At 50.5% G+C, this 13748-nt stretch overlaps 1 protein-coding gene across 1 annotated transcript in view; it reads left to right on the top strand.

Annotated features, from left to right (window-relative positions):
* The window catches only part of LOC128584482 (ras-related protein Rab-36-like), a 17787-nt gene extending 4327 nt beyond the window's left edge, over positions 1-13460 (top strand). Inside the window, exons 2-10 of the mRNA XM_053589407.1 lie at positions 2224-2301; positions 4923-4988; positions 5422-5523; positions 7382-7446; positions 8980-9035; positions 9760-9837; positions 10003-10093; positions 11556-11675; positions 12069-13460. Coding sequence (XP_053445382.1) covers positions 2224-2301; positions 4923-4988; positions 5422-5523; positions 7382-7446; positions 8980-9035; positions 9760-9837; positions 10003-10093; positions 11556-11675; positions 12069-12133 — 721 coding nt within the window. The 3' untranslated portion in view covers positions 12134-13460. The remainder of the gene's footprint in view (positions 1-2223; positions 2302-4922; positions 4989-5421; positions 5524-7381; positions 7447-8979; positions 9036-9759; positions 9838-10002; positions 10094-11555; positions 11676-12068) is intronic.
* The last annotated feature ends 288 nt before the right edge of the window (positions 13461-13748 follow it).

Here is a 13748-nt window from a genome sequence, read left to right as displayed (position 1 = left end):
AGACAGAGTCTCACTTTTGTCCACTTTGGGAGAGTGCCGTGGTGTCATAGCTCACAGCAACCTCAAACTCTTGGGCTCAAGTGATTCTCTTGCCTCAGCCTCCCGAGTAGCTAGGACTACAGGCACCTGCCACAACACCCGGCTATTTATTTTTAGAGATGGGATCTCTCTCTTGCTCAGGCTGATCTCCAACCCATGAGCTCAGGCAATCCATCCGCCTCAGCCTCCCAGAGTGCTAGGATTATAGGGCGTGAGCCTCCACACCCAGCCTACCCCACCACAATCCACTGTAGTTTTAGATGACTCAAGGATGATTGAGTTTTCTGAGTAAAAATGCAAAACCATGACTCCTTGGGGGTGGGCTGGGATGGGATTAGGTTCTATATTTAAGTGATAGGATTAAGTGCTCTCTTTTCCTGGGGAACCATTTTTTGGTTATTGCTGGTTACTCTGATGATTTTAAATCTAAGCAAAACATTCTCAATACTCAAGTCCTGTTTTCTTTTTTTTTTTAATTTATTTTTATTTTTACATATACATGTGTTAATTAGGTTTCCATTTTTTTTTTTTGCCTTCACAAAATTAAAAAGACTTTAAAGTTTCATAACAATAACAATGTTTAAGATGAGGACTAAGGCGGCGCCTGTGGCTCAAGGAGTAGGGCGCCGGTCCCATATGCCGGAGGTGGCGGGTTCAAACCTAGCCCTGGCCAAAAACCACAAAAAAAAAAACAAAAACGGGCGGCGCCTGTGGCTCAGTGAGTAGGGCGCCAGCCCCATATGCCAAGGGTGGCGGGTTCAAACCCAGCCCCGGCCAAACTGCAACCAAAAAACAGCCGGGCGTTGTGGCGGGCGCCTGTAGTCCCAGCTGCTCGGGAGGCTGAGGCAAGAGAATCGCGTAAGCCCAAGGGTTAAGAGGTTGCTGTGAGCCGTGTGACGCCACGGCACTCTACCCGAGGGCGGTACAGTGAGACTCTGTCTCTACAAAAAAAAAAAAAAAAAAAAGATGAGGACTAGAAACAAAAACCTCGTAATGAACGAACAAACAAATACATTCAGGAAAGGAATCAGACAATTGCTACATCGAAATCTTAAGCAATAATAATAATAATGATGATGATGATGCAAAGAAAGTAACAGTCACATTGTCAAATAAGAGCATGTCTATTATAGAATGCTTTGACTCTGAGATTCAGTATGGAGTCATCAGTTAACTTCTTATTATTTTTTTTAAGTATCAAAGAATAGACAACTAATATTTATAAATAAAAGTAAAAGATAATTTCAAAAAACAGATCATGCTAAATCTTATAGGCAACAGAAAAAGAAGAAATACACCAAAATCATTCTACTTCATCGGGGTACACCTGTTATTAAAGTTGGAGAAAATATATTATCATAAAGGAGAAATTACAAACATATGTCACTTATAAATGAGGATATAATATCCTAAACAACATATTAACATCTTGGGTTAAAAATTAATATTTAAGTAATATACTTTGGTCAAAATTAAAACCAATTTATGGGGCGGCGCCTGTGGCTCAGTCGGTGGGGCGCCGGCCCCATGTACCGAGGGTGGCGGATTCGGACCCGGCCCCGGCCAAACTGCAACCAAAAAATAGCCGGGCGTTGTGGCGGGCGCCTGTAGTTCCAGCTACTCGGGAGGCTGAGGCAAGAGAATCATTTAAGCCCAGGAGTTGGAGGTTGCTGTGAGCTGTGTGAGGCCACGGCACTCTACCGAGGGCCATAAAGTGAGACTCTGTCTCTACAAAAAAAAAAAAAAAAAAAAAAACAATTTATGTGAAAATTAGTCACTATTTTCTTGTTCTTTTTTTTTCTTCTTCCTTTCCTTTCCATCACCCCTTCCCTCCTTCTCTGTCTGCTTTCCCCTTCCCCCACGCCCCACCATGTCACTAATTGTCTTCAAATAAAGATTGAGTACATAGGATTCATACTTCTCCATTCCTGTGATGCTTCACTAAGAATGATGTGTTCCACCTCCATCCAGGTTAGTACAAATGCTGCAAAATCTCCACTTTTTATGGCTGAATAATATTCCATGGTATACATATTCCTTACCGATCCATTCCTGGGTTGAAGGATACTTAGGTTGTTTCCACATTTTGGCAATTGTAAATTGGGCTGCGATAAACAGCCTAGTACAAGTGTCTTCATAATAAAAGTTTTTTTTTTTTTTTTTTTCTTCCTTCTGGATAGATGCCCAGGAATGGGATTGCAGGATCAAATGGGAGGTCGAGCTTGAGTTCTTTGAGGTTTCTCCAAACATCCTTCCAAAAAGGTTGTATTAGTTTGCAGTCCCACCAACAGTGTAAAAGTGTTCCTTTCTCTCCACAACCGCGCCAGCATCTTCAGTTTTGAGATTTTGCTATATAGGCCATTCTCGCTGGGGTTAGGTGATATCTCAGGGTTGTTTTAATCTGCATTTCTCTAATAATTAGGGATGGTGAGCAGTTTTTCATATGATTGCTGGCCATTCGTCTGTCATCTTTGGAGAAGATTCTATTCATCTCTCTTTCTCCATTGATGTATGAGATTGTTGGTTTTTTTCTTGTGAATTAGTTGAAGTTCTGTATAGATCCTTGTCATTAAGTGTTTGTCTTTGAATCAGACAATATGCAAATATCCTGTCCCATTGGGTAGGATGTCTATTTGCTTTGTTTGTTGTCTCCTTGGCTGTACAGAAGCTTTTCAATTTAATTAAATCCCATTTGTTTATTATTGCTGTTGTCGCTATTGCCATGCAGTCTTCTTCATAAAATCTTTCCCCAGGCCGATACCTTCCAGTGTTTTTACTATTCTTTCTTTGAGGATATTTATTGTTTCATGCCTTAAATTTAAGTCCTTTATCCATCTTAAATCAGTTTTTGTGAGTGGAGAAAGGTGTGGGTCCAGTTTCAGTCTTTACATGTGGATATCCAATTCTCCGAGCACCATTTATTGAGTAGGGAATCTTTCCCCCAGTGGACACTCTTGTTTGGTTTATCAAAGATTAGGTGGCTGTAAATTGTTGATTTCATTTCCTGGTTTTCTATTTGATTCCAAATATCTATGTCTCTATTTTTGTGCCAGTACCATGCTGTTTTGACCACCATGGCCTTGTGATACAGCCTAAAATCCAGTATGGTGATACCCCCAGCTTTGTTTTTATTACTAAGAACTGCCTTAGCAATATGAGGGTTTTTTGGTTCCATACAAAAGGCAGAATCATTTTTTTTCAAGTCTTGAAAATAGGATGTTGGTATTTTAAGAGGGATGGCATTGACTCAGTAAATTGCTCTGGGAAGTATAGACATTTTAACAATGTTGATTCTTCCCAGCGTATGTTCTTCATTTGTTAAAGTCCTCTGCTATTTCCTTTCTTAAGGTTACATAATTTTCTTTATAGAGGTCCTTCACCTCTTTTGTTAGGTATATTCCTAAGTATTTCATTTTCTTTGGGGCTATGGTGAAGGCAGTTGTGTCTTTAATTAACATCTCATCTTGGCTGTTGTTGGTGTATACAAAAGCAACTGACTTGTGGACATTGATTTTATATCCTGAAACATTACTGTATTTTTTAATGACTTATAAGAGTCTTGTGGTTGAGTCTTTAGGGTGCTCTAAGGATAAGATCATATCATCAGCAAAGAGGGAGAATTTAACCTCCTCTGCTCCAATTTGGATGCCCTTTATTTTCTTGTCTTGTCTAATTGTATTGGCTAGAACTTCCAGCACTATGTTGAATAGTAATGGTAACAGAGGACAACCTTGTCTAGTTCCTGTTCTAAGAGGAAAAGCTTTCAGTTTTACTCCATTCAGTAAAATATTAACTGTGGGTTTGTCATAAATAGCTTCAATCAGTTTTAGAAATGTGCCACCTATGCCTATACTCCTCAGTGTTCTAATTAGAAAAGGATGCTGGATTTTGTGGAATGCTTTTTCTGCATCTATTGAGAGGATCATATAGTTTTGGGTTTTACTTCTCTTGATACGGTGAATAGCGTTTATAGACTTGCGTATATTAAACCAGCCTTGCATCCCTGGGATGAAACCTACTTGATCATGATGTATGACTTTTTTGATGATAAGCTATAATCTGTTAGCTAAGATTTTGTTGAGAATTTTTGCATCTATATTCATTAGTGATTGGTCTGAATTGGTCTGAAATTCTCCTTTTCAGTTGGGTCTTTCCCTGGCTTTGGTATCAGAGTAATGTTTACTTCGTAGAATGTGTTGGGGAAGATTCCTTCCTTCTCAATTTTTTGGAATAATTTCTGCAATATAAGAATAAACTCTTCTTTTAAGGTTTGATAAAATTCTGGGGTAAAGCCATCTGGACCAGGGCATTTTTTGCTGGAAGATTTTTTATTGTTTCTTTGATCTCAGTGATTAAAATTGGTCTGTTCAGGAGATCTATTTCATCTGGGGTAAGTCTAGGGAGAGAGTGTGATTCCAAATATTGATCCATTTCCTTCACATTGTCAAATTTCTGGGCATAAATTTTCTGGTAGTATTCAGAGATGATCTCTTGTATTTCTGTGGCATCAGTTGTTATTTCCCCTTTATCATTTCTGATTGAGGTTACTAGAGATTTTACTTTTTTATTTCTAGTTAGTCTAACCAAAGGTTTATCTATTTTATTTATTTGTTCAAAAACCAACTCTTTGTTTCATTAATTTTCTGAATGGTTCTTTTGTTTTCAATTTCATTAATCTCTGAGGTGCAGCTCTAGGGGCATCAGCATCCCCAGAGCAATGCAGGCGCTCCCACCCTCCCCTCTGATGTCTGGAGAGGGGGGACAGGGTGTCCTGTCCTACGTTCTGGAGTGAGTGGTGGCTCCCTAGCAGAGAGCTCAGGGAAGGAAGGGCCTGTGAGTGTCCACAGACTCTGCCTGAGGCCACATGGATGTATCTTCCACAGGCTCAGACTCTCCAAGGTGGTTGTCATTGGCGATCTCTACGTGGGGAAGACCAGCCTCATCCACAGGTACGCAGCTCCTAAGCCCCATCGGCCACACCCTCTAGCACCAGCTTGTCACACCTCTACCTGGGTGGCCCAAATGACAGTGTCACAGTAGGAACAGTGTGGCTCCCAGGAACCACTGTGCCTCAGCCTGGTGGCAGCTGGAGGGAAAGGGGTACCAGAAATCAGGGAGATGGTAGGGTCGGGCATCCGGGAGACTGGTGTCCATGCCTCTGTACCCCTGGGACCACAGACTCACCCGTCCGCTGCCTTCCCCGTGGTTGCACACCCAGTTTCACTTAGCTTCTAACTTGCAGATTTCCAGGGCTCCTGCCCCTCCCTTCCCGCACGCGTTCTGGGTGGCTACTCTGTCCATCCACACTCGCACTATCACAGGGAAGCTTCCGTGCACGCTTCTGTGAGGACACTTCTCTGATGACTTCTCTTCCTCCCACAGGTTTTGCAAGAATGTTTTTGACCGAGATTATAAGGCCACCATTGGGGTGGACTTTGAAATTGAGCGCTTTGAGATTGCGGGGATTCCCTACAGCCTGCAGATGTGAGTGCCTCTGTCTGTTGTTCTGTCTGTCTTCCCCCCTGCCAGCCCCTCTCAGTGGCCCAGGGGCTTCGTCCCTCCTCTGGTTTTCTCTCGCCTGAGCCTTACCCACCCTGGCTAGCATCTTGCCTGGACCCTCCCCTTTCCGTGCTCTCCTACATGGCCGTCCCTGCCCCGGGCTTGCCTGCTGGAAATCACCAGGACTCTGTCTTGGCCCCCTTCCCCTTTGTCTCTCCCAGCTTCCTCCCTCAGTCCCCTGACCCGGTTTGAGCTGAGCCTGCATGAGCTCCTGACTCTGTCAAGACTGTTCCCTCCCCTCTCAGGACCTCCTCAGCCCTGGGGTGCTGCAGACAGATGATACCAAACTGGGCCTGAGGGAGAGTATAGGATTAGTCCAGAGCAAAAGAGGCTGTAAGAACACAGGGCTGAGGTACTGTGGGAGCTGCAAAACTGGGACTGCAAAGAGCCTGTGAGGGCAGCCTGGGTAGAGAATGAGAGAGTAGCTGGTGGCTAGACTCACTGTTGTGACCACAGGCTGTATCTCATCAGAGGGCCCAGGACAAAACAGGAATACTGTCCCAGCTCTTGTCTTACATTGAGACAACTGGCAGCCTCCCAACAGGCCCCACTCTCAGGCCACCACTCCCAGCTCCTCCCTCCAGAGTCTTCTTCAGAAATGAAAGGAAATATGAATGAATTAATGAAAAAAAAAACCTGTCACTGCATCTCTCTGGATCCCTTAAAAATTTTTCAGACCAAACAGTGTGCTACTTGTGGTCTGTCTACTTTTTGGTTTACTGAGAAAAGTTAAATTTCGATCTGCTGACTTTAAAATGGGATAGATTTTCAGACCCGTCCCTACATATTGACCTCCTGCCTTGTTCTAAACCAGCGTGAGTAGATCTCAGCATGTGGGCCTTCTCCTCTACTAGGCTGTGCCCATGGCAGACATTGATCGACTTTGCATTCTTTTCCATGGACCTAGGGCTCCTAAGTCCTTCTTGACATCCAGAGAGCTGGAGCTAACTGCTCAAAGTCACCTGTTAGGGACCTGGGACCTGCAGCGCAGAAGGTGAAGCAATGCCCCAGTGAGCAGGTGACAAGAGCCACAGCTGGAGGCCCAGCCTAGAGCCCCAGCACCATTCACAGACCCTCTTCTGTAGGTAGAAGTCCACATCTTTAAGGGAAGCCCCATTGTGGGCCATATGCTACTTTTATTTTTTTTAAGAGATGGGGTCTCGCCCTGTCACTAAGGCTAGAGTACAGTGGTGCAATCATAGCTCATGGTAACCTTGCAAACTCCTAGATTCAAGCCATCCTCCACCTTTAGCCTCCCAAGTAGCTAGGACTACAGGTGCATGCCACCACAACTAGGTAATTTTATTTTAATTTTTTTTTTTTATGTAGAGACAGGGTCTCACTGTGTTGTTCAGACTGGCCTTGAACTCCTGGGCTCAAATGATCCTCTGGCCTCAGCCTCCCAAAGCTCTGGGATTACAGGCATGAGCCACCACCGTGCCCGGCCCCTGGACTCCTTTTTAATGTCCCAGCCAGCAGAGACCAAGCTGCACTTCCATTCATCAGGGCAGTGGACCGACTAATGCCACAGCCCCTCTCCCCAGCCACAGTGACTGCAGTGAGAGAGGTCCCCCCCACACCCCAGGCACTTCCAAGCACCCAGGAAGGGATCATGAGAACCTGGCGACAGGGACAGAGGCGTCACAATAGGCACTTCTTGAAGCCTACCCATTGGCATGGACGCTCAGGTCTCCTACCCTCCCTCCCACTAGCTTGTTGACTCAAAACCCTACAATTGCTTAACCTCCCACTGCTTTTCTTTTCTCTCTCACCCACCTTACAGCTGGGACACAGCTGGGCAGGAGAAGTTCAAGTGCATCGCATCTGCCTACTACCGGGGTGCCCAGGGTGAGCAGCCTGCAATTCTGGGGCCCTCAGCCATGTGCAGTAGGACTCTTGGCTCAACTGCACCACAGGAAACCCAGATGCTCCAGTTTCTGGCCTCTGACCACTGAGAAAACACCTGGGCTGCTGCCTAGGGACAGGGAAGCTGCCTTCATGCTGGGGCCTGGCTGGCCCTTTAGAGACTCTGTGGTGGTGGGTGCTGGCTTTAAATCTCAGCCCCAGTCTTCAGCTCAGAAAGATCCTGAGAGAGGCCCCAGCAAGAAAGAGCAGCATTGGACTCCAGGGAAGAGGCTGTCCCTCCTCAACAGGAGGGGCTAGGCCAAAGAGGATGAGTGACAAGGGGCCATGGGAGGACAGCCAGGTCCCCAGTGGGACCTCCAGAGCCGAGGACAGCCCGTGCACCGGGCAGCACTGACAGTCAGCAGGAGGCACACGTTAGCTGCCTGCGCCCACCCCACCTTCCTGGGGGAAGACAGAGATGGAGTTCAGTAGGAGATGTGAGAGGACCGTCAGAAGCTTCTAGAACCAGACTCAAATTATTATAGGGTGCCATTATGTCTACTTAATGTGGTAAAAAAAAAAAAAAACAACACCTTCTTTAGTATTTGGAAGAAGCAAAATCAGGAAACAAACCATGAGCGCCACATGGCCTCTCCAGCCCCTCTCTTCTGAGAGGGTATGCTTCTCCCATGGGGATGAGGTGTGAGGTGCCTCGTCGCAGCAGTCTGCAAACAGCAGCCTGGCTGCCGTCATCCCTGTCCTCAGTTTCTTTTCCCTTCCCCGCTGCTTCCGGAGGGGACCTAGGCACTCCTGCAGCCTTCAGCCAAGTGTAGAGGAAGCCCCTGTCCAGCCCTGCTCACACGCCTGGTGGCCAGTAGAGCACAGCCATTGTCCTGGAATGTCCTCCCTAAGGGGGTCCAGCACTCCCCATTCCCCAACACCACTGGACAGGGCGGGGCAGTGACCAGAGGAGCTCAGGGAACAGACTGCATCCTTTTCTGCCCACCCAGCTCCACAGAAGTTGTTTCCCTAAAGCTGGCTGTTGCAGTCATCGTCATAGCCATAGCTGCATTGTTGACAGTCTGTCCTGTGACAGGCCCTGGACAAATAGCTTTTTAAAACAGCTGCACCTGAGAGCTAGAGGTGTCATTGCCACCATTTTATAGGTGGGGAAACTGAGGCTCAGCAGTTAAGACCCTCATCCGAGCCCCCTTAGCCAAAAGTGGCCGAGAGTCTCTGCTGTCAAAGCCTTGAGTGTCCTGCCTGCCTTCTCCACCCTCCCTGGGTTCTACCCTGAGGTTGGGCTGCTGGGTGCATCAGGGGAGGGCAGTGGGGAGGAGGGTCCTGGGAGCCGTGCAGTGTTTCCTCCCCACCTTCCATCGTGGGGTCTGGTACTGAGTGCCAGGAGGGGGGCGCCCTGGCAGTTCCTCAGGAACTGGGCTCCTCCTGGGCCCCTCCTTTTTGACACAGAGCCTCTCTTTGTCACACTGTTTGCCTCACTGTGGCTGACTGGCTGTTGCCTTTTTCCGGGTCCAGTGATCATCACAGCCTTTGACCTTACTGACGTGCAGACTCTGGAGCACACCAGGCAAGTCCGGGTTCTGCAGCCCCTGTGCTTCCCCTGGGTTTAGGAAGCTGCCTGAAAGGGATCCCCACTCCGAAGCCAGTGGGCGGTAGCACCTGAGTGTGAGGCCAGCACAGTCTCAGCAGGGCACGTGCTCCAAAGAGCCTGCACTTGCTTTAATACTCTGCTGTCACCATCTCAAAAGTTAATCAGTTTGAAGGAGGGGTCTCATATGTTCGTTCACCTTGCCCTGGGCCTTAAAATTTTAGAGCCAGTCTAGTCTGAAGGGACATGAATTTGGCCCTTGCTATCTAGGGCACAGCAAACTGGTAATGTGACCGAGGCTGGGAGGCCATCTTGCTTCTGCTGGGAGTCGTCCAGCTGGTGGACCAAAGCCCTGGGACATTCACATCCAGCATCTTCCAAGCCCTGTGAGGGAAGCGGGGGTGATCGTTCTAGTTAATAAAAGTGCAGGACTCACCCAAGGTCTCATGAGTCGAGGGCCAAGCCAGGGCCAGAGTGGGGTCTTCACTGCCCCTTAACAGTGCTCCTGTATTTCCACCCCTTCCTATCCAGCTGAGCCCATCTGGTGGTGGTGCCAGCACCCTGTCCAGCGAGCATGGGCCAAGGCGCCCCTCCTGCACCTCCAGGCCGATGTAGCTGGCCTTAGGGAGGTGTGTGACCCTGTGCCCTGCTCTGGGTGAGTGGGTAGGTGGCATGTCTCAGCCGTCTCCCCTCTGTATTCCAGGCAGTGGCTGCAGGACGCGCTACGAGAGAATGAGGCAAGCTCCTGCTTCATCTTCCTGGTGGGAGCCAAGAAGGACCTTCTGGTGAGCAGAGCAGCACTAGAGGCTTGGATGGCCCATAGGACAGTGCCTCCACCTGCAGCCCATGTTTGAGGGAGGGAAGTGGCACCGTGGGGAACAGGCAGTTGCCTCCCCAGGGGCCTCTGCAGACGGGTGCAAGCCCCGCGTCAGCGAGGCCACTTCTCCCAGTCAGGGGCAGCGTGTGAGCAGGCCGAAGCAGAGGCTGTGCACATGGCCAACCAGATGCAGGCTGAGTACTGGTCGGTGTCCGCCAAGACCGGTGAGTGGGACCCGGGTTGTCACTGTGGTGGGGACAGAGCACGGCTCTCAGGCCATGCCGCTCTCCCTGTGTGTCTGCCTTTCCCTTCCGTGGCCCCGCATGTACTGGCGTGACAGCCCCCCATGCTGGCAATTGGTAGTGCCTTAGGAGGCCTGCCTCAGGGGTGGGGGAGGAGCAGCCCTGCCTCATGCCATGTTGGCATGTTCTCCAAGGCAGCCCTCAGGACTACCTAGGAGGCAGGTTCTGTCTTATCCCTGTGAAGTCACTCCCAGGCCCACAGGGGAGGAGGCAACAGAGCCAGGATGGAAACACCTGTAACTACGGCACTGTCCTGCCCCTGCCCCTCAGATGCCAAGTGTGTGACACTTCTCAGCATGTAGTAGGCCCAGTAAGGGGGGGGGGCTCCCACTCCCTCCTGGGTATCATCGTGGCTTGCAGCCCCCAGCTCTCACCCATCCCACTCCCCACCCAGTCTGCCCAAAGCCACACTGAGCCCCCAGCCCCTGGCAAGATGCCCACCTCTCCAAGCCTCAGTCGTCTCTTCTGGGAATCAGGCCGATGCTGCCCGTCTTGGTTTTGTTAGGAAAAGGAAATTTTAAATCACATCTGTATGTAGTTACTGAGGAAAAATTAGAAAATGGAGAGACACGAAGAGCAGACTGAAATCACAGGTTGTCGGGGATGAAAGGGAATAGCGTGCAGTGTCTGGCACATAGTGGGCCCCTAGGGCTCTGGGCACTCAAGAAATCAGACCCAGTAGTGCTTGCCCCTGGCAGGGAAAGACAGTGAACACCCAGCCAGGGACTGGGTGTGCGCTGAAGGTCGGTGCCACCTCCAGCCCAGTGCAAACACCTGGCAGTCCCTGGTGTCCTCTATTGCTCCTTTCAGACAGTCTCCCTTCTGCTGTCAGAACCTGCCCTCCTTTGTCAGGTTAACAGTTTATAGAGAGCTTGCTATGGGCCAAGCAGGACTGCCCTGAGCAGATGTTCAGGTTGCACACTGCACCAGGGGTGTGTACAGTGTTCCCGTTGGGGCCTGGGAGCAAGCGGCCCCCTGATGGGCAGCAACTCCACTTGGAGGAAGATACACAGAGACTCCACAGGGGAGCACAGTAATCCTCACAGCCCCATCCAACAGCTATCAAAAGTGTCTGTCCAGAGCTCCACATGTCCCAGCACCCGGCCCTTAGTGGTCAATGGCAACTGATTAGAAGAGTAGATACTGGAGAATGAAGGCTCAGAGGTGTGAGGGAGTGGGGTGGGCAGGTGGAGAGGGGGCGACAGGTGGGAGGGGGGCTGGCAGGCACAGCCGTTATAACACGGGTGGGCAGGCTGCACTGTCCTGTGCTGCTGTTCCTGTCAGGGTGCTCTAGGAGGGGCCATGGGCCAACCTCAGAGAGGCCCGTCCTGGCTCCTACGCCAAATGCAACCAGGGGTAGTCACGGCTGCCTCGGGGCCCACAGGGGAGAATGTGAAGGCATTCTTCAGCCGCGTGGCCGCCCTGGCGTTCGAGCATTCGGTGCTGCAGGACCTGGAAAGGCGGAGCAGCGCCCAGCTGCAGGTCGGCGATGGAGGCCTCATCCGTGCGTATGGGCCTGGCCAAGGGGGGTAGGGACATCCACCATCCTCCTGTCACCTCAGACCCTGCCATTTCCTCAATTTGTGGCCCTCTGCTGTCCTTGGACACCCCTGTCTTGACCGTCACCCTGGCCTCAGGCCTGCAGCTTTCCTGACCCCACCTGTAGTCTCAGACTCCTTCCCTGCTCCTTGCTGTCCTGACAGCTGAAGATGTGGCCTCGTTCTGGCTCTTCTGGTCTGTGCCTTTGTCTACTCTGGTCCACCACCTGAAATGTCCCCTGGGCCTTTAGGCCCATGGCAGGCCTAGGAGCCCAAGTTAACCACTCTGACTGTCAGGGTCAGAGTGGCCCCTGCCCAGTCAGCTGCAGGGTGCTCAGTTGATGCAATTCTCCTTGCAGGAATGGAGGGAAGTCCACCCGAGAGCCAGGAGAGCAAGCAGCCCTCTAGCCTGGGCTGCTGTTAGCTGGGGCCTGTGTCAGAGGCCTCCACACCCTGCACCTGTGGAAAGGTGATGTGGAACCTGAGCTCTGCAGCGTGTCTACCCTCGGGATGTGGAGGGCCTGTCTTCTCTGCAGAGCCCCAGGGCTCAGCCACTTCTCTTTGGCAGGTCAGGAGCCAGGAAAGGTTCCCACTGGCTGCCCGGGGACCCCACACTGCCTGGCTGCTGGGAACACTACAGTGATCCCCTAAAAGGCTGGTCCCAGGGTCGTCAGACAGTCTCCCTTGGCCTTCAGAGGCCTTAGGACTGCAAACCCGGGATAAGCCTGCCCCAGGCCACACCCCTCACCCCGGGCCTGCATCAGCAGCTGACCCTGGCCCTCTTCCCCAGCCATGTGACCTCAGAAGCCTTCTTAGCACCATGTACCAGGCAACCTGGACTTGTCAAATTCAGCACCTGAAGGAGTACCCACCTTCCATGTCCCCAGGAGTTTTCTAAGTTTTCTGCTTTCTGCAAAAAGCTTATAGTTCTCCGCCTCAGACCTCTACGTCTCTCTGTCCACTGTCACTCTGCCATAGGCTCTAGGCATCCCCAGGCAGACCTTGCCCCCACCTGCCCCGGAGCTCAATGAACAAGAGGGTCTCTCAGGCTAATTCTGACTGAGGGCCCTCTCTGGCGGGAGATGGGCTGGCCTCCTAGGCAGCAGGACTGGGTAGGCAGAGCAAGCCATTTGCACCTCTCTGGCTTATCTGGAAGATGAATTTACCTGACCAGTTACAGGAGGGGGGCTGCACAACCACCCTGGGGTAACTTGCTCTGCAGCCTGAGCGTGACACTGCCCTGCTCTGGCCCTCATGCCCACTGCCGCCTCTATCCGTCTGTCCCACTGGCCTGCATGTCTCTTAGGCCCTGTGCGATGGTGTCCACATGTCTTTGGAAGGCTTCGGAGGCCCTCCACAGTCCAGCATGTTCTCTCAACTGCTTCCTCTTGCAAACCCAGGGCAGGCAGGAGCACCCCACACCCACATACCCTCCAGCCCAGAGCACTTCCATGGGTCTCACCCCTGGAAACCAGCCCCTGGTCCTGTCACCTTGGCTGTGCCTGCTCTGCACCCACCTTGTGCCGTAGGCAGCAGGGGTGCATCCAGCGTCCCCGTTGGTTTCCCGTAGTGGTGAGCATTTACAGGTTCCTGGTGCCCGGCACACTGCAGGTGCCCCAAGTGTGTTCATCGACTCACAGAGATTGCCAAATCATCAGTTAGGGGAAAACACTGGCATCTTTTCCTGTTCATTCCCTCCTTACCGTATTTTTAGCTTTGTTTTTTTACCTATATAAAACACTTCTTTATGCAAATCACTTTTAAAGGTGTTCTGTGCTTGGTGTGAAACAAAAGAAGGTGGTACAAAGCATGTAAAATACAGCGGACCCCTCACCCCCAGTGTTGCTGGCACGTTCCTTGTTCCACCAGGGTGACACGATGTGAGGCACACTGACAGGCAGCTGCAGCAGGCCCTGTCTCAGCACACGCCCAGCCTGCACGTTCCCTTAGCAGCGGCCTGTTTTTCTTCATGTGGATGGAAGGTCACCGTCATCTGGCCTGCCCTATATGTGGGTGATCCAGCTTCTGTCCAGCTTTCA

The sequence above is a fragment of the Nycticebus coucang genome, chromosome 4, assembly GCF_027406575.1.
Source record: "Nycticebus coucang isolate mNycCou1 chromosome 4, mNycCou1.pri, whole genome shotgun sequence".
Lineage (NCBI taxonomy): Eukaryota > Metazoa > Chordata > Mammalia > Primates > Lorisidae > Nycticebus > Nycticebus coucang.
This window is presented reverse-complemented; position numbering and strand designations above follow the sequence as displayed.